We start from the raw sequence: 20,911 nt of genomic DNA on the forward strand, positions 1-20,911 counted from the left end.
TATACAAATATCCAAACAAATCAAAAATACAATGAACAGAACAACAAATTAATAGTTTATTTATTCAGAATAAATAGATACAATAAACATGATAATAAAACCAATTAGCAATCTTTGTTACGAATTGTAGCGGTTGCTAAATTATTATCTTTGCACATCAATCTCTGTCGAGTCGGCAATCATTCATGAATTCCCATTACAAGGCCCTTGTTCACATTTTTGCCACTGTTAAGAAGCTTTTTCAAAGTTCTCTTTCTTCCAAATCGTGTTTAACAGATTTCGTCCGAAGTTTTAGCCGGTGCTTTCAGATGATTGATGTCTTAAAATGCATCATCGTTATTTACGTTTATCCGATTTGATTAACATAAATTAGATACTATTAAATAATTTTTATTTACATATATTGCATTTATTTATTTATATATTCATTAAAAATAATTATGTTTTTGTTTGAATCTATCATGGGGAGTGCTCTGATACCTGCTGCTAATTTATAATTTGCTAATAATTTTATAATTTTCACCACCGCACAACCCGCCATAAACTTAAGTTTCATCCCAACCATCTAGACCAGTGGCAGTCTTCCACCGTACGTTTTGCAAGGCACTTTCTTCCACGCACAACTACTCTTTGGAATCAACTTTCAGCAGCAGTATTTCCGAACCGATACGACATCATAACCTTCAAGCAAAAAGCATATTTCTTTTTAAAAGGCCGGCAGCACACCTGCAATGCCGTTAGTGTTGTGGATGATAATGGGCGGCGAAAGTCACTTACCATCAAGTGAGCCGCATACTCGTTTGTTTTATGTTATAAAAACAAAAACCAAAAAATATCTTTCTGGGGATAAAAATAAATATTGACATGTTGATAAGACAGAATATTTGTCACAAAATTTCATCAAACAAAATTGTATGATTTTTATCGCGTCTATGTTATACGATTACAGTGCTAATTCTAAATCGACTTGCACACTTTTGTTGTAATGGATAAGGTTTACTCCCGTGTTGTTCCCATTTTAATTTTCTGACGATTGCAGCAGCCTTTTTCTTTGCGAAACAAAATACTCCTTATTACAAAGCAGTTTATATGTAAACACAATATTTACAATGTATATATGTACAATAATAATGTATGAAACAAAATCGTGAGTATTTTACTCTCGATTTTGTTGATCAACAAAATATTTCGTAGTTTATCGATGTCATATTCATCGAGTAATTTGTTTGTGCAATAACATATACTTGTATTTGCACTGTTAATTATTTAACATTAATCGAATCAATTCTAAAGAAATTAACTGATTTTTAAATAAAATAATAATATATTTTCTCATCAATTTATTTTATGAAGCTTATCATATAAACAAATAGCACATCTAACAATACAACAGTCACTTGAACGCTCAATTCGTCTCAGGGCAATAATTCAGTAATTCAGACATCGTGCAACCTTTCTCGCAGCACTCTGTAGCCACGCCTTGCCTCTTACCCCTCACGCCTTCCAGGGCCTTGAACTTTGGGAGAACTGGTACAGGCCAGCTGTACCTAGCTGTACCATCATTTGGAATACTGTTGAAAGATCTCCTTTCAATATCTTTTGTACAAAGGTACGCCAAAGCTTCTGAAAGTCTTCTTCCGCAGTAGACCTGAACGGAATTTGCTGATGTTGTGGACATTATGGTAGCTAGAACAAAGAGTAATGCCAGAACTTTCATTTTGTCGGTAAAATGGGATTGAGGAGCTTACTGTCCCAATAGACAGGGTGTGAATGTGGTTGAATAGACAAAAATCGGTTTTTATATAGTGCGCCGGTTCATTAAAATGCAGATATCTGAAATATAGCCTTATATAGGATTACAATGTGTAGGTTGTAGACGCAAACGGTTGTCAGGTCAGGTATAAACTCTTTCGAATCAATGGATATGACATTTTGCGTGACGTATTTGTGAGAGGTAAAGCTTATTTTTAAAACTTAATGTTCTTTTTTTAACGACCTCTATGTATATATATAACGGGAATTTTATGAACCTACTAAACCTTATGTTTCCGACAATTGTTTCGACTTCATCCAGAAGTCGCCTACAGAATGAGTACGGTGGTCTATATCATAACGTCTCACCTCGCACTGCTCGCAGAACCGAAAAGGCCCAAGTCTTATTTATTTATTTATTTATTCATTAGTACAAATATGTGTACATGGCGGACTTAATGCTAAAAGCATTCTCTCCCAGTCAACCATAGGGAAGTGTCAGAATACTCGAATGCGGTACTACTAATTATTGATATACATACATACTAAAATTACATATATAAACGAATAAATGTATATGAATAACAAATATACTTACACATATATGATATATACTATATTATACACGAATTTGGGAATAATATAAAGCACTTATTGCTCGGATAAAAATAAAAAGTGAGCTTGAACGCTTTTTTTGAAAGACGGTTTAGTCGGTAGTCTCTTAATGGCATCAGGAAGCGCGTTCCAGAGTCGTGAAGAATGTAGGAAAAAAGAGTTTGAAGCGTAACCAGTACGGTGAGAGGGGAAAGATAATTGGAGAGTATTATTGGAACGAAGGTTACGTTCGTGAGTTTCAAAAAGATAATGGAATTTACTCCTTAAGTAGTTAGGAGACTGGGGGTTTCGAAGAAGAGTGTAGAGGGTACAAAGAGTTCTAACGTTTCTGCGTTGACGAATGGAAAGCCACTTGAGCTGAGACCGATATAAAGAAACGTGATCGAATTTACGGAGGTTGAAGATAAAGCGTATGGCTTGGTTGAGGAGACGGTCCAGCTTATCGAGAAGAAGTCTTAATAAGAAAGAAGCTATAAATTCCTCGTAAGATTCGTGAAACAATAAAAATTAGTCGTCTAAGTATAGATTCTAGATCTAGAAACTTTTCGTCGTCTAAAGTAGTGACTAATCAAGTTACTACCGAAATAACGTATTAGAAGAATTCACTTTCCGTCAGACACATCATTAGTCTTTTGCCATTCCAAAAAAAATTACGTGTTAACAGTACACTTAGAAATATATTTTATTCGTCAAGATAAATGAGAGTTTAAAAAAGTATTTTTATTTATTTATTTACAAAAAAAAAGAAATAAAGTTTGTCCGCTGTATTTTTTTTTTATTTTACTGTCGTTTTCATTCAATTCTATAAAATTATTAAAATATTGTATTAGCTGATGAGCCAAGCATATAGCCGTATTCCAAGTATAATTCAATTATAAATATTAAGTTTGTTCTCGTGGAGAATGAGTCACTAAATACCTAATAAATGAAACAGAATGTTGTATGAAGTTGTTGTTGTCCACAAGTTACAATTTTAGGTATTGCAAAAGATGGAATAAAAATCGACAAATTTATATATTTTTTATATATACTGTGTTTGATAATCAATGAAAACGTTATACGTACTTTTATAACAAAAACCCCTAATATAGATATCCCATAAATTTCAATTAATTCAACATAACCAGGTTGGGGGAGTCAAAAGTTCAACAATTTGATGTCCCGCGCCAACTCAATTTACTTCAACGGATTAAGTGGAATCAAGTCCACAGTTACAATGGACTCGTATCTGGTTTTTACATCACGTTAATCCTTTCGCCCTTTTGTACTCGGTTACGGGTTAAAAACTAATTTTGTCTCGGTTACTTTTTGCTTTTAAGTCGCGATTTACAGTCACGGGTTTAAATTACATTGTAATATAAAAGAAAAACTTATTAATATGGGGTTTAGAATAAAATTTTGCAATCAATATCTTAGTATTTTCCATGATAAGATTTCTAAAATTTCTACGAGACAGACGCCCTGAGAAACAGCTGGTTAAGTATAAAAGTTAATTTAGGTTGAAAATATAGAAGAAAATGCCTATAAGGCTTAAATAGTAGTAATTGCGAATATTAGTACTTGACAGACGCCTTCTAATGTGCCTACAGTGTCCACTTTGACTGTAATGAGACTTCTAAAGTTGCAAATAATTGCGCCTCACAAGTACAGTCGAGATCCATTTGCGTATGTCGCCGTGAGGTTAAAGCTTTTAACCACTTCAAAACTTCCCGTCATTACATCTAATGAAAATTCATGGGTAGGTTTTAATTACCTACTCACACAAACAGTTTACAGTAATAGGCGTTTAGGTTCGGCTTTCCCATTAAGGTAAAGTAAGAAAATATATACTGCGCAAACTCATATTTATTGGTACCGAAAAAATATTTTGTCCTACCTAAACAGGTTTATTCATTATTGCTAAGTTAATTGATCACGATGGACCAACAAGGTCTCTTACTGCCATTTTTATATTGCAAAAAAGCCTGGCTATCAAGCATATGGTTTGCCTAATGTCAGTATTAATATAGCATTATGTAGTCTATAGTGTAAGCTACTATTGTAGCTCATGAATCGTAATCAAATTAGTATGGGTCCAACAGGGAAATAAATCCTGACGATAGTGGAAATAGTCATTTAAATCGGTGCATAATTGACAAGGGTATCATGTAACGTACTTATAAAAATACAATCAAATGAAGAATCCTTCGTTTATGGAATTAGTTGAAAGTAAATCTTACGTACAGAAGACTGCATTAACACTCCTCAAATTGGAAAAGTTTTTAAAATATTGTTTAGCAAATCTTATGCAATTCGTAAAAATTTAATGCGTTCAGCACGACAATTTCGTTTTGTGGAGTCACATACTCCAGCGTGTGATGTTTGTCGAATATATTTCCTTAGAGGCGTCCTTCTACGTCTACTACGTGATATTAGGTTCCTAACCTATATATAGAAATCTAGATGCCTTCTGAATGTTTTAGTAGATACAAGTATATTTTAACATAATCCGAACGTGTTTTGCTTATTGTGTATTATACCCATTGATTTGTAGAAGAAAATATATGATGATGGTGAATATCGATAACAAACGAAATAATTTTAAAGAAAACGATAGTCCTGCCCTCTATCATAACCTTATATTATAACTTCTAATATACTTTCTCGACGAAACGTAGATATGTTGAGTATTACGTTCATTACAATGACAGTGGTCAAATGCCTTTAACTACCCTATTACAGATTATAGTCATGAGCATATTTTTTATTCTTATAAATGCATAAATACCTATCTAAATATTACCAGAATATAACTCTTACCCTAAAAGACGACCTAGACATAGATTTTTTGCTTCGCAAAAATAAAAATAAGTTGTCTGTGCTCTCTATGGGCATTTCATTCTTATTAAATTTTAAATTCATAGTGGGCGGGAGAAAGCTCAAAATTTCTATTTCCCACCCACTTATAGCTTTTTAAATTTAATACAAATTATACCCATAGGATTATAACTTGTAGTCACTATATATATAGTATAACTTGTAGAGTTTTTGTTTTCGATACTCTGCACTACTCTTTGGTGATAGTAAACACCATTAACAAACAAATTAAACCAGACATATAGCGGTAAATTTTCTATTGATAATACCCTGGCTTTAAAAGGGACCTCTGCGTGTCAAATTTTCTTTAAATCCTTTCAATTTTTCTTTTTCATGATAAAAGAACAAACAGAGGTTTTATAATAGAATCACTAAATAAAGAGACCTAACATAATAGGTTTCAATGAAATACCTACCTAAATTTTAAAATTACAATAACAGATCGAACAAATCGTATTACCATAAGAATTCTTACTAATATTATAAACGTGAAGGTAATATTATTTGTTTATTAACTCTTGGCGCTTTACTGACTTAACAGATCAGCAACACATGGCTAACACGAATTATTTTAAATGGAAAAGACTATATAAAGTTGACTGGTAAAGAATACCTGTATCATTAATTTCACCTTTTGTACCACATTTTATTGGTTAATGGATTTTTTAAATAAATATATGTAAACTACTAGGCTACTTTTTATTTCAGTCACACAATAAAGGATTTATTTATTGACCGGGCTAAAAAGTAATCAATCTCCTCGCGCGAATGATACCTAGTAAAGACTAGTATCTCTGTAGAGGCGTCGACGAATGTTTGTTTGACATTGAGTAAGACAAAGCTTTTGTTTCTATTGATAGCCGACTCTAATGGTAGCGAAGTTTTGATAGTACTTGTCCCTTTATTGGACTTTAGACGACCCCGTTGCGTTCTCTGCGGCTCGTAGCCAACTTTAAAGTGCACTTCGTACCAAATGTTACGTCTCGACCAACTTCTAGCCGCCCTCGCAACACTTTTCGATACAAGTGAAACCAGACTGTAACTTTGTTAAGGAGCTGCTTCGGTTTTTGAGACGAGATAAGTTATTTCGAGCGAAAATATACTAACGTTGGTATTGCTTTAACATCTTTCGTCTGTAAAATGAAACGGATTGGTAATTAAGATTATAATTATTAGACTTATGAATAATTTGCAATACAGTTGAAATATACGCGGCGAAACATATTAGATTTTTAACGACTGATTTAAATAAGCTAAAGAGATGAACTAAGTGATCAATTAACAATCAAATAACAAGCAAATATACACCATCCAAAATTACATGAGACCCGTATAAATTCTTACAAAGTAATGTGTATCTACCTTAACCTAAATAAGATATATGGTACTGAATTTAAGTGGAAAGTTATGTAATACCTAATCTTGCCTTGCTCTTACTAATATAATAAAATTGTAATTACACGATGTCTGTATATTTAAGATATGTAAGAAAAATTAATATGGCTTTATAAGACCAAAATAATATTTTTTAGAATTTCTACCTGTCTGTCTATATATTTGTTCCGGCATCAGGATTGGATGCAATTTTAACATTTGTATGTCTGTAGGTCCAGCTTTAAAACTGATATATGTTTTGACTTGATTTTTTTAAACAAAATATTACTAAATTTGATCTCGTCAACACGTTCTTTTAAGAATACAGTACCTACAAGTAAAAATATTTTATTGAAAAGGAAAAGGCTTGTAAAATATTCCACAGTGGAATCACTCAAGATTGAAAAGAACGGAAACTTTTTGTCTAAACAAAGAACTGTAAATTGCCCCGGGCAAATTTTACACGAAATTTTCCTCCATTAGGTATTAACTTTTTTTCTCATTTTCCGAATGAAAACATCTAATGAATCGGAGTTATTTGAAATGATAAAATAATAATATAGAACTAGAGGAACGATATTACAAAGAAAATTAGAATTCGCCCTCTTACGGCACCGGGTTCTATAAATTTACGCTTCCCACACCTGTTTTAGACAGTATATTTTAGTTAGCTATATTATTATTTAAAAAAATACGAGTACATATTTATACGTAATGATATTAGTAAGTACATATATCAAATTTTTTTCAACAGATTTTAAAAAGTATGTTTTCGATTATAGCTTTTTTTATTGGCTGCCAATCATTGGATTGACAGCCTATATTATTGAAAAAAACTTTTATTTAAGCAATTAAGTTGATTTTTTAATCTAAAGAGTTCATTATAGTCAGATACCTACACACCTGCAATGCCGCTGGTGTTGTGGGTGATCATGGGCGGTGGTAGTCACTTACCATCAGATGAGCCGCATGCTCGTTTGCCCCCTGTGTTGTAAAAAAAATACAATTTATTATCAAGATGGAAGTCGGTTTATTTTGTGAAAAAAAAAAACAAACAATTATCTCCTATTAATTTACAGACCATTTTATAATTTTTATTTGAAATCTCAATGTGTTTATTAATATTTAATTTATAATTGTTATTGCTAAAAAATATTTACCTTAATAACTCAAACCCCGCTACACAGTAATAAGAAAGCATACCTCCTTATGTACATTATTTTTATATTACCTAATCGCATCTCTACTATTAATTATATTAAAACTCCATCTATGTAAGATAACGAAAGTCAAATAAAATTATAGTAGCATTGTTAGTAAGGTAATTAGAACAAAGTGTACAAAACGAATAAAGAATTTTAATCGCTTGTCATGAATTGAGCGGTCCCTTTTTCAAACAACCCTTCATAAGTGAATTGGGGAAACGGGCCCGTTAGTGAATAATTCATAAACCCACCAGATTAGCATTCTAACTCGAGCTGTCAAAAACAAAATGGAAATTAATGCTGACACATCTCGTTCGCTCTTAAATCCTACATCAGATAAATCTATGGCGACTTTCGTTAATTCTATAGTATTGTCTTATGCCTTGTCTATAATTTATTTAATTAAATAGGACTTTTACACCTAGACAGTATAAAAGGCGGATGTAACACCATACGGCATTATCTACCAATCAACCGTAGACGTGAAGATCAAAAAAGTAGGTACGTAAGATATTTATACATCATGTATGTAAATACATGATGTATAATTCTACAATAATAAAAAATCCTTACTTATAAATATGTAAGTGAGTTCGTTTGTTTGTAAGCGACTTAAAGGCTTTGCCAATGCAAAGGTAATACCACTATGAAATTATAGAACTATAAGGCAAGGACATAGAGTACTTTATTATCCTGGTCAGCAAACATATTCCAGTCACGTGGACAATGTCTCAGGTAAAAGCTAATAATTTATAAATACAATAATATAATATAATACAATATGTATAGAATTATTTTTTTTATTATTCTATTTAAATATACATTTTTTTATTTAATTTATTGCTTTATCAGGAAAACATAGTTATGTAAGTAATTCTCTTTTCGATGGAACTTCAATTAGTTTATACAAGTAAATTAATAATACGAGTATTAAACAATTCTTTCACACTTTTAAAATACTACATTCGCTATTTTGTATCAGGTTGCTGCTTTTCACAGTTTTCCCGACGTGAACCCGTTATCTGCTGTCCCTTGGGAATTTCCAAAAAACCCTTTCTTAGTGCTCACTTACGGTATATGTATAAGGAGCATCTGTGCAATATTTCATATTTCTAGACAGTGTAATATCTTGTTTGACATTCATTTGCCAGTTTCATTATCATCCTATATATATATTACATATATATATATATATATATATATATATATATATATATATATATATATATATATATATATATATATATATATATATGTGTGTATGTGTGTGTGTATGTATATTGGACGAAGGATAATCCATAGCTTATATTCTCTGTTTTCATATTTGTAAACAACATTTGCAAGTTTAGATATTTGTTATTCATTGAACATTGTACATAAATAAACCGTAATATTTTGTATCCTAATTCATTCCGGCGAATCTGCGGGATACAACTAATCTAGTATAATATCCATTGGTGTTGTTTATTTCTTTATGGAACGTCTATAAATAATTTTTGTATCAATTGTCATTAAACTTCAGTACAATATATATACACAATATTTTCTTTCGATTAAGCAGTATAAAAGTTAATGTGTTGCAACACCATAAGAATAAGGAGAGACGCATTGGAAAAGGAAGACCTGGACCATAAAAACCAACCAAATTTCATAACCATTGATCAAACCAATATATAAATACATTTTAATGTACATACTTACATATATATATAAACCCACAAATTTGGTGTGCATTTTAAAATCATTCTATAACCACCACCATTCTACCAACTTTACTTTGACTTCGTAAACTTTCTTGATTACTGCCCTTTCTATCGCACCCACTCACAAAGAAAACTCCACAACATATCGATAACCAACAAGAATCTATTTGAATAAATCAACCCTCAAAACCATTTCCGAAAATCTTGGCTTCCATTCTGAAGAAATAAATTGTCGGGAGCCCAATTTACCATTAGGCTAAAACGGAAAAAAATTGCTGACAATTTAATCAACTTTGACTCTTCCGGGAAATAAATTGATTCTAAAATCGGATATTTTTGCCGCTTCATCATTTCATTATGATTATGCACAAATTTTCTATATAATCACAGTTTTACTAGTAAACAAAAATTATACTAAACGCTATGTTATTGTTGTAATGATAACAATAATATGAAAAGTTTATCACTTTTCAGTAATACATTTACCAGAGGGAGACTTTGTACAAAAGTCGATTGCTTGGGTACCTCTGTCCCATTCGTGTTTTAACCGTGAAGCAGTTGTGTTTGCATGGCTGTGTTTCGGTTTGAAGGTTGGCATATGGCGTGAATTTACTGGGTACAGAGTAATAACACCTCAGTCCTCAGGAATGGCAACGCATAGGGGGTATCATGGACGAAACAGTATACTCTGTTATGTCAATGGTACTGCTCATGTCTATAGGTGACGGTTACCACTTTCCATCAAGTGGGCCGTCAGCTTGTTTGCCATTCTGAAAATGCTATTTGTACTGACAAATCATTTTTTTTCGTTTCTTTAAGACTATAAACCTTAGTATAGTTTAGTTTAGTCGTAAAAAATAACAAAATAATTACCTAATTAAGTTTACTAAATTCATATTTTATGTTCTATATTCTATTCCATTTCTATTTCAATTCTTTTGCTAGTTTAGTTGTAAGCGCTCATTATTACGATATTATAGATACATATATTTTAGAAGCTATTTATCGATGTGATCTATCCATATTAAACATGAGTTTTTCCTAAAGGCATGTTGGGGGGTAAGGTTTGTTAGTAATTCGAGTCGTTAATTCCATTACTAGCAATGTTTCAGGTCGACCTCCTCGTATTCCTCTTGGAAACCATCGTATTGAATTCCAGGTGCATTCATCACGATGGGCGAACTGACCTTCTTTTTAATTTTCATCTATCATCCCTTCACTGGCGTCCCTTTAGCGTTTACCGATAGCGCAGGCGGAGTTACTATTCCATTGTCATCCATTAAAAAATGGCATTATAAAGACTATATGTATGAGTGGGTTATAGTGCTTAACCGGGATATTATCTCACTTCAAACACGATGTGTCGCACCAAAGTTCATGACAATCGATTGGACCGTTCAGATACCAAACCATACAGGTAACAAACAAATAAATTCACTCTCGTACTTTTTTCATTTAATTGTATTCTAAATAAAAAATACAACCTAACAAGCTGTTCTTAAAAACCCTCTATGGGTTCTAAAATAAAACAAAAAACACAAAATAAGGTCTAACCTAACCATCTAAAGGTATTATTAAAAATATATTAAACAATGAATAATCTACTTTATTAAATAGACAATTTTATTTTAGGCACTGGATTTTTAATTATTAAGTGCATAGTGCTAGCCAACTAGAGGAAACTGGAGCTTGTAGCACTAAATCTCATCTTACAAGAGATGCAATCTAGTATTGTCGTCGGCAGCTGCTCGCCGCGACATGTCGTATCTAATCTCACATTCAAGCCAATATTTTCTATCTTTATTACAATAATATTGCTACCCTAGACTATACACGATTTAGATCAGGTGTCTACGATTTGATTTCTACGCCTCTAATAGAAACGCTTCTTGCCACGAGAAAGAATTGTACTAAAAAATAGTATGTAACAAAGAATCACTCTTACTGTTTTTGCCACATGGTCCCGGCAGAGAATAGACTACCCTATCTTTTCCTATAGATGTCGTATGAGGCGACTAAAGGAATTTAATGGTCGAGAGAGAGGCAGTAGCGTTCCTAAAACATCACCAAAGCCTAACTGTGTTTGCCAACCTGCTTGCCTGGCGTAGCAACTACTTCAAATTTCCCCCCAAAGGGGAGGCCTACGTACAATAGTCAACAGTTAACGCCTGATATGATGATGATGATGATAAACATAAGTATTTGTGTGTATAATTTATTTATTGCGCTCCAAAATGCCTTAATAATTATTAATTAGGTACAATTAGAGACAATCTGAACAACAGTAAACTTATCTCCAAAAAATCTTTCAATTAACCCAACGTTATGTAATCAATGGTAAATGATGATGGTAATAAAAATATTGAACTGCAAATTGTGTTATTAGTTACCTACAAAAAAATAATTAATAGAAGCAGTAATTAAATTAATAATAAAGTTAAATTAGGTAGGTAATAAGTCACAACGATCAAATTCTCACAAAGACCTAAATAAACATTTGCTCTTGTTTCCAACGACAAACTTTTAATCTACAGTGTTCAGCGGCCGTAAAGAACGAAATGTGAAAGCGACTAAAACAGCAAAGTGCAGGAAAACTTGAGGGAAGATGTGGTAAAGATTTCATTTGAAGTGTCTTGAGAGAGCCGGCATCGAAATAAAATTCCTCCGCGAAGATTTACAGGCGGTTAACAGAAAACCTCCTGTGCCCATTTGAAATTCACACAAAGGCTCAACTTTAATTAGTTTCCTTTATAAAATAAGTGGCGCCTAAATTAGACTCTTGACCAACTTAATATTTATAGTCGAAGAGCCAAATATTCCCTCCGTCTAAATGTAATCTAAGTTTTACTTATTGTACCTACTTCCAATACTTATGCATCTTCTTTCAATTAGTCTCTATATTATCTTATGGTAAAAGTTAATATTGAGGTACTAATAATATAAGAGGTTCACTTGAAATATATTCCTCTACTTATTCCCCTTTCTTTACTCATAAATAACTGACGTAATTGTATCTAGTTTGTCTATAAAGATCATATCAAGTTTGAACAATAACATGACATACAATAATGTCTACTAAATATAATATATTTAAGATTGTGTTTTACAACAAAAAACTACTTCAGTATAATAATACTTACTAATTTAATTTATATTACTAAATTAGTTTTGATAATTTTTTTATAGGACCAATCTGAAAGTCCTTATTCTTTCAGATTAAAAATAAAATTTCCAAATCTTTTTTATAAATTATGAAATTATGAGATAACATGACAAAATACAACCGAATTGAGAACTTCCTTATTTTTTTAACTCGGTTTAAAACTTAAGTGCTATATTGAATTGAATTGGATTAAATTAATACATTTTTAAATTGATAAAGTATGTCAATTTAATAAGAAATTAAGAATCAATTTTATATGAGAATAAAAAACCTAGTTTCAATAATATAAATGATAAAGCCACTCGACTCAATTAGATACGAGTACTTACCTGTGGTTTCATAGCAATCGGTAACAGAAATCTGGCCCTTTTGGTGCAGAAACATTAATTAGTTTAATTGACTTTGTATTTAAGGTTTTCACAGAAAATAGGACGCTCTTGACATTAATTGCTCTCGACTCGGTGAATATAATGTGACAAATGAATATTAGCTACTCTGACTGAGTCAAGGCCTTATAAAAGTAGCATTTAAAATTTGGAATTCAATACCTGAGTAGGTACTTGTTTTACTTTAATATACACAAAGTAATTTCAACAAAACCAGATCTAACCACTATACATCAAAAAGAATCCCTACTAAACTGTTAATAGAATTAGTTCGAATTAATAGAAATTTGCTACTTGTTTGCGGCCTAACATGGTAATTATATTCTACGTCTATTTAAATTTGTTTTCGGATTTATATTATAAATAAATTATATAGGTATTATTTACCTGCAAAAACATTGCGTTAAGACCAGTAAATAAATTTCAATGTGTGTAATTAAATTAAAGTGAATTAAAAAATATAATTAATGAAACAAATTGTTTGATCATTGCAGAATTCCATTTTGTTAAATTGCATCAGATAACTATTTCAACATATGTTCATTATTATCTTCGAAAACGTTTTAACTGTTTCTAAATGATAGCTAAATAGAGCATTTATTAGATACATAATGAAGTTACTACAGTTCGAGTAAATAAATTATTGTTATTATTGACTCCGGTTATTTAAGTACATTTTTTTTTAAATATTGAGAAAAAAATCTTACTTAAACAATAACTAAAAAAAAAATTATATAACGTAGAAATTGGGTACGCTCACCTTTTGCCACGCTGGATCCTAATACGCTCATTAAAATATGGCCATAAGAACAAGATTAGCCCAATGCTCTAACTCTTCTCTCTCTCTCTCTCTCTATTGATGTTAATTACTCCATTAGAGATTATAGTCCTGAGCATACTTTTTTTTAATATGCCTAGGTATGTAAATAACTAAGATTTTATTCTGCAAAAGAAACCAATTTCAAATTTGCACAGAACCAGTTTTTTTTCTTTTTTACTTATAAACTGAATTACTAAACGAATTTTGATAATAATTTGTGGAACCAATCTGTATTTGTATTAATATCCTTTTAAATAAAAAAATAATTCAAAATCGGTTTACAACTAACGGAAGTATGAGGTATAACAAACATAAAAAAAAAACAAATTGTGGACCTCCTTTTTTAAAGTAGGTTGAAAAATATAAAAATATGGACTTATATGACGCTTGTATAAGCTCGTATAAGCGGTGTCATCTCGCTATTGTTGCAGTGTGACTCGGCTAAAACTCAGCCATAGATAAAACAATAATGGCTCAGCGTAACTTGATTAGATACTTGAGTAATATTATTTATGTGCGTATTATTTAGCATCCTTGAACAAATCACCATAAACAAATCATTCAGTAATATTTATTGCACAATAGACACAAATTGAATTTACGCTAATGTTTACAGCGCTCTTTGGTGTCTTCTAGAACAATCCGCATAAAGCTTCTTTGAGCCGACCCCGCCAATAGTGACATCGAAAAAGATTTTGTCTTAGGACAAGTCGCGGTCAAAGAAAATTACGACCTTTGGTTTAAACAACTAATACTCGTAAGCCTTTGGTCACGGATTTATATATGAATATATTAACTATGTATATTGGTTTAGTGTATTGAAAGTACCTAGCATGGTAAATATAATATTTTATGAGAAAAAAATGAAATAATAACCCGTGTGCTTTTTTTAATGGATGATAATGGAATAGTAATCCCGCCTGCTCTAACGGTATACACTGGCGAAGCACCAATGAGGCATGATAGGTGAGGATGAAAGCATATCAGTTGGCCCATAGTGATGAATTCATAAAAAAACAATCAAAGTGGTTTCCAGAGGGAACAGTGTGGAAGTCGACCTGATAAGGTAATTTGTTAGCAACGGAGCCTCTAGTCCCATTACTAACAATCCCTTTCTCCGTGTGCTAATCTAAGTTAAAGTGAGAAAAAAATTAAGTCAATGAGCTCATCATGATGAATTCACCGGGCACTAACCACAACAGTTTAGGGAGAAATGGAGTGTTAGTAATGGGGTCTTACTACCCCCTGCTAGCAATTTATCCTATCAGGTTCACCTCCATGTGGTTCTCCTGGAAACCATCGCGGTATTTTCACCCATTTACAAAACCACACTTATTTCCAGAAACTACGTGAAGGTCGATCATAATAATCCCCCCCCCCCCCCCACCCTCCGGGACCTATTACGTGCTAGATACTCGTTCTGGCCTAGATTAGAACATAACGATTTTGTCCTAAAAGTTTACTATATTGATTGGTGGGGAAGGGGAATCGTTAGTTGACGATTATTGGATTAATGGGGTCTAATTGACCCTTTGCCAGCAACCCACTCACTGATGCCCCGCTAGCATACATTGATATTGCAGCCTGGGCTACCATTCCATTATCATTCATTTAAAAAAGTATACTTAATTTTAATCCCTAATAAACTCTTAGAATAAGACGTTATATATAATATAACACCTACCTATTCCTACTTTACCGTACATACACGAAGCAATAACAAATTATAGTATTGTTATAATTAACTTAAGGATAAATACAGTGAATAATATGATTAAATTAAATATTGTTAAGGATGCAGCCTTGGACTGGGATAGTCGGTATCTGACAGTTGAGTGTTGAGACGGTCGCGTCACGAAGCTTTAATAGGATTTACCCAATGTTTCACCCACAGTTTAAATAAATTAGGGATCGGCCTTTATATCCATCTAATAAATGTACATATATACGTATGTAGGTATTTATCAGTAAATTGACCTTTATATTAAAAAATACGTGCTCGTAATGTGTTTGTGAAAAAGTGTTTATATATAGGTAACATGTAAATGAATAAATAAGCTATGCAGATCATTTAAAAAAATATATCTAAACCTTAGATTATAATAAAAACATATCTTAATAAAATAGGTAAGTAATTTAATCATAAGTAGGTTATTGTCGATATATTTTCGACTATGAAATAAAACCTATATTTAATGTGGTATAAATCTACTTATACCTACTTTTGGATTTAAATAAAATGCACATAAAAGGCCTCAATACATAAAACATTCTTGTAATCCATTTAATTGCTTTTTCTTGGGGTTCGTGCTAAAATAGAATAAAAGGAAACCAATATTGTGCGACTTTATCCATCTGTCCGACCATTCGTCCGTCCACCAATCGCCGTATATCTCAACTATTACTAAAGCTAAGTACAGCGTCTCATAATATAATCGACTTGAAATTTTAGTTGGTCCACACATATAACAAAAGGAAATTGAAGGACATCTTTATTTTCTTTGCATGGCTTTTATTTTTGTTTATATTTAAATTGTACAGCAAAAAAAGGTAAGTAGGTAGATGTTTACCTCGTCATTTATACATGCTTATAACTAACTTGCCATACCTAATTAGGTAAGGTAGTAAGCTTGTTTTCGCTACTTTATGTACCGAAGAAGGCATCATATCAGGCATCTTGATTTTTCCTATGCACCGTGGAGCGAAAACGTACTTTGACTACGTAGAGATTAACTTGCCATTTGTCTAGGGAGCCGATTATATTTGCTTGACATACATATATCATAAACATAAGAATATATAATAAATCTTTATTCTTATACTTATAAATATAACCTTACTATATTTATGCACTCCTGATAAAATTATAAATTATTATTACTTCAGTAATTATGTCGATGAATAATTAATATTACTTCTCGTTTGATATTTTACGTTTACATTATTATCTATCAAATAAGTACATATTAATATGGTTTTATGTTAAAAATTTTCTTGTAGTAATGTGCAAATATTTTTTATATCTTCTTTTCATTCAAAGTGTCCACGTTGATTACTTATCCAACCCTTAGATAATAACGAAAAACAAAATTTCATACTATAATACAAACTGAAATATCATTTCAAAAATAAAAAAGAAATTTGGCCTCTGCCCATTAATTGCCTTTTTTATACACCTCAAAAAGCACCTAAGAAATGAATTATTAAGGTTTTAAAAACCAAAAAGGATTTTTTTTTATTTATTTTTTTATATATGTGTTATTCATTTTTGAATCCTCTAAACTTATTTTAGTTTCACTCAAATCGCTTAGATTTAAAGCATTTTTTGAAAGATGTGTAATAAAGCGACATCTAGATACCTAATGATACAACTTAGCATATGGTTTCTGCTTATTTGATCTTTACTTGTTTAACATGAAGATTATACCGAATCTGTCTCACCTAGTCGCAAGATGGCGCAATTTCTATCAGTTATTCTATATAACTGATAGAAATTGCGCCATCTTGCGATTAGGTTATATAGAATGAAGAGGAATATTGATGACAAGTCAGACATTGGTTGTTTTTAATATCTTCTTATTTTAGCCAATCAGTGATTAGTATTCGCTACGTAAGTGAAAACTGACTGATACAAAACGAGTTTTCAAGAAACTGTCAGTCAGATGACTGTACAATCAGTGAATCCGCCTTGAAAATTAATTGTTTTATTGTGTTGTGATTAAAAGTAAGTAACAAAATCCATTATTACACGTGTATCCTAATGTATATTAACTATCAGTTTTGACCTAAAAACTTGTTTTCATATACAGTGTTAGACTTAGAAACTGAATTGACGTCATTAAATTGCTTCGAATACCATCAACTTTATTTCCACTTTTGTCATATTTTTCTTAATACCATCGTATTTTTAGAATTTGCAATTTATGAATATAGTCTTATAAAATAAATTTTAGTTAAAATATAAATTATAGTTACGATTACAAATACAAAATTAAATGCTAATCCGTTTGTACAGTAGTTCAACAGCAGATAACTGTTTCATGTAATTGTATTTTGTGACAATAGTGAGGCTATAGAATAGTAATACTTACTTTCCAAAATGTTTAGAGAGGCCTTAAACAATGAGTGTATCTCTATATTTGACAATTACCAGTTGTGCTTAATTGAGGGCTATTAGGAATATGTGTCAACTCCTTGCGACGAAATATTGAGCAACGCCCTGAATAATACGCTCTAATAATAAGACATATTGTACATTATATCACATTGTACTTATTCCCTACATCTGTTGATAACAAAGATAAGATAGTCATGTACTTGCATGTGTGTGCAGTTGTGTATATTAGTCAATACTGAGTATGTGTGCGTCATTTAATGTATGTTTTAATTTGTTATAGGTATCAGGGTCAAGATGACGGCCCAAGTTCAAGCATTATATGACTTCACAGGGGACCCTGGTACAACTGAAATGTCAATTGCATCTGGAGAAATACTAACATTAATTAACACTGACATTGGTGAAGGTTGGTGGGAGGGAAGGAATGCTAAAGGCGAGACAGGTCTATTCCCTGCTGCTTATGTGAGAAAACTCACTCCTGAAGAGCTGGAGCACACTAGTACAGCTCCAACACATGCAGCACCAGCTGTTCCGAGGTATGACCAAGCAGCTGATGATTGGGGAGACCAGCAATACAGTGCTGGCGACAACAATTACCACCGAACTACATCACAGGAAGATGGATGGGAGGATGATTGGGATGATGAGACATACTCAGAAATTGGACCTGCACAACACAAATCACACCACAACCAGCATCAACCAATGCCATTACCAGGAATGCCTATAAATGATGTAAATCATCTTGATGATGGATCTTCCAATTATGGGTCTTCTGCTGGAACAGTTAGGAGAAACAAATTTGCTCCCTCTTCTAAAGTCACAGGTGAAAGTTACCTACTTGGCACATTAAATGTAGAAGTACCAGATCATGACAAAATTTACATTGTACAAAATGAAGAAGGTTATGTATGGTCACCTTTAACACATCCATACTCAGTAACTGTAGCTTCACCGAAAAAAGAATCTAAATTTAAAGGTATTAAAAGTTATATTGCATACCAATTAACACCTTCATTTAACAATATTCAAGTATCTAGAAGATACAAACATTTTGATTGGCTACATGAAAGGCTACAAGAGAAGTTTACACTCATTCCTATCCCACCACTACCAGATAAACAAATATCTGGTCGATATGATGAGCAATTGATTGAACGCAGACGAGTCCAACTTCAAGAGTTTGTGGACTGGATGTGTAGACATCCAGTACTGTCTAAATGTGAGGTTTGGCAACACTTTCTAACTTGTACCGATGAAAAAAGATGGAAGGCAGGCAAACGACAGGCTGAACGAGACCCGTTGCTGAGTCTTAATTATTGTATATCATTAGTTGTACCTGAAAAAGCTTTATTACAAACACAAGTGGATGGCATCACAGAACAGTGTCACACATTTGTAGCTAGTATGGACACCTCTGTTAAATCTGTGGTTAATATGTGCATTACACAAACCAAGAGATTCCAGGGACCATACAAGATGGATTGTCAGAAAGTAGGGGAGGCACTGTATAGTTTAGGCAATGCTCTCAGCCTGGACGAAGGGACAGTGGTTTCTACTTCAAAGTTAACATCTGCCATAAAAATGACAGGAGGTGCCTACATAGAAATTGGAAGAATGTATGATGAACAACCAAAGTATGACTGGGAACCTTTGGGTGACAAATTTCATTTATACAAGGGCATTGTAGGCTCCTTTCCCGATGTACTGGCGAACCACAAGGGAGCCGTCCAAAAGAAACGAGAATGTGAACGATTGACAGCTGAACACAAGATGGAGGTAGCGCAACTCAATGAAGTTTTAAGAAGGACTGACGTTATATCTTATGCACTTCTTGCCGAAGTCAACCACTTCAAAGCTGAAAGAACAACAGACTTGAAGGCCACTATGCAAAAATTCCTAAGGCAGCAGATTACATTTTATAAAAAAATAGTAGAAAAATTGGAATCAACTCTACAACAGTATGATGAATAAGGCAGACTGTCATAAATCAAGACTTGAAATAATGAACGTTATACAATGAAATAAGTCATTTTTTGTATACTTGTCTAAATTACTTGAGAAAATTGTATTGTAGATTATGAATTATGTAAATCCAAAGGATTAGTAAGACATTCAGTATAATTTGATGAATGTAAGATGAAATGTATTCAGATTGTGATGAAATTAAGGACTGAATGTATATTATACAATAACAAATTGTGGTACACATTACCTTTTAGTAAATAAAATATTCTGTATATATTTTGTGCGTTAAATACATGGAATCTTCATGAAAGAAAAACTTATTTTTTATCTACTATATACACAATATTCTAATTGTACTAACTGTGGATCAATTATTTTGACATTTTGTTCTTTAATTTAGATATAATATTGTATTATATTCCATTTTTATAAGGTACTTTATAGGGCCAGCTAAATAAATAAATAATGTAATTCGTTTATGTGTTTTTAATCAGCTTAAACGCACCAATAAGTATAAAAATATCCATCCAACAAGGCCAAATTTAAATCTTGCGTGACATAATAACTGTAAGTACATAGATATTGTGCTGAAAATAAACCAAGCCCTTCAAAGCTAGAATACGGTCATCACTAATTTTTATGTTGTTCACAGGGATTTCGGCATCAAAATGTGCAGTCGGAGATGAAACCGAAATAAACCTCAGGCCTACTTGCGTGGGCGTCTACTAAAATGGCCGAAGACAAGAAAAAGGATGGTAGTGCCCTTTTAGCCAAAAAGAAAAAAGTGAAACCGAGGAAATCGAGAGATGCCGACTGTTGCAGTGTGAATTTCTTGAAATGCGTCCTACATATTTTCAACGTCGTATTTATGGTAAGCACTTTCATGATTTATTGCACTATTATTATTTAATTTTATATATCTATGTAGATACATAATAGCATTCATGGGTAA

At 32.2% G+C, this 20,911-nt stretch overlaps 2 protein-coding genes across 24 annotated transcripts in view; one reads left to right on the plus strand and one right to left on the minus strand.

Annotated features, from left to right (window-relative positions):
• The window catches only part of LOC113509169 (CD151 antigen), a 240,211-nt gene that overhangs the window by 206,463 nt on the left and 12,837 nt on the right, over positions 1-20,911 (plus strand). For 4 of the 11 annotated variants that reach the window (XM_052902805.1, XM_052902807.1, XM_052902809.1 and 1 more), the window contains one exon: positions 20,612-20,830. In XM_052902805.1, the coding sequence (XP_052758765.1) occupies positions 20,690-20,830 (141 nt within the window). In that variant the 5' untranslated portion in view covers positions 20,612-20,689. The other 7 variants (XM_052902810.1, XM_052902811.1, XM_052902813.1 and 4 more) reach the window with 7 other exon arrangements.
• LOC113513358 (bombyxin A-3 homolog) lies at positions 1,326-18,194 on the minus strand. Of its 13 annotated transcripts, none has more exons than XM_052902816.1 (5): positions 17,966-18,194; positions 16,483-16,619; positions 13,815-13,997; positions 7,552-7,581; positions 1,326-1,686 (listed from the first exon to the last, which is right to left on the minus strand). In XM_052902816.1, exons 3-5 carry the CDS (start codon positions 13,843-13,845, stop codon positions 1,406-1,408), a joined length of 342 nt encoding a protein of 113 aa, XP_052758776.1. In that variant the 5' UTR covers positions 13,846-13,997; positions 16,483-16,619; positions 17,966-18,194; the 3' UTR covers positions 1,326-1,405. The 13 variants fall into 13 exon arrangements, 6 of the variants coding, with proteins under 6 accessions (XP_052758776.1, XP_052758775.1, XP_052758779.1 ...); XR_008253784.1 differs by lacking the exon at positions 16,483-16,619 and adding an exon at positions 6,765-6,928 and having other exon boundaries at positions 1,554-1,686; XR_008253781.1 differs by lacking the exon at positions 16,483-16,619 and adding an exon at positions 6,765-6,928 and having other exon boundaries at positions 1,554-1,686; positions 7,501-7,581.

Source organism: Galleria mellonella, unplaced genomic scaffold (genome assembly GCF_026898425.1).
Source record: "Galleria mellonella isolate WM207_F2 unplaced genomic scaffold, CSIRO_AGI_GalMel_v1 utg96, whole genome shotgun sequence".
In the NCBI taxonomy this organism is placed as follows: Eukaryota; Metazoa; Arthropoda; class Insecta; order Lepidoptera; family Pyralidae; genus Galleria; species Galleria mellonella.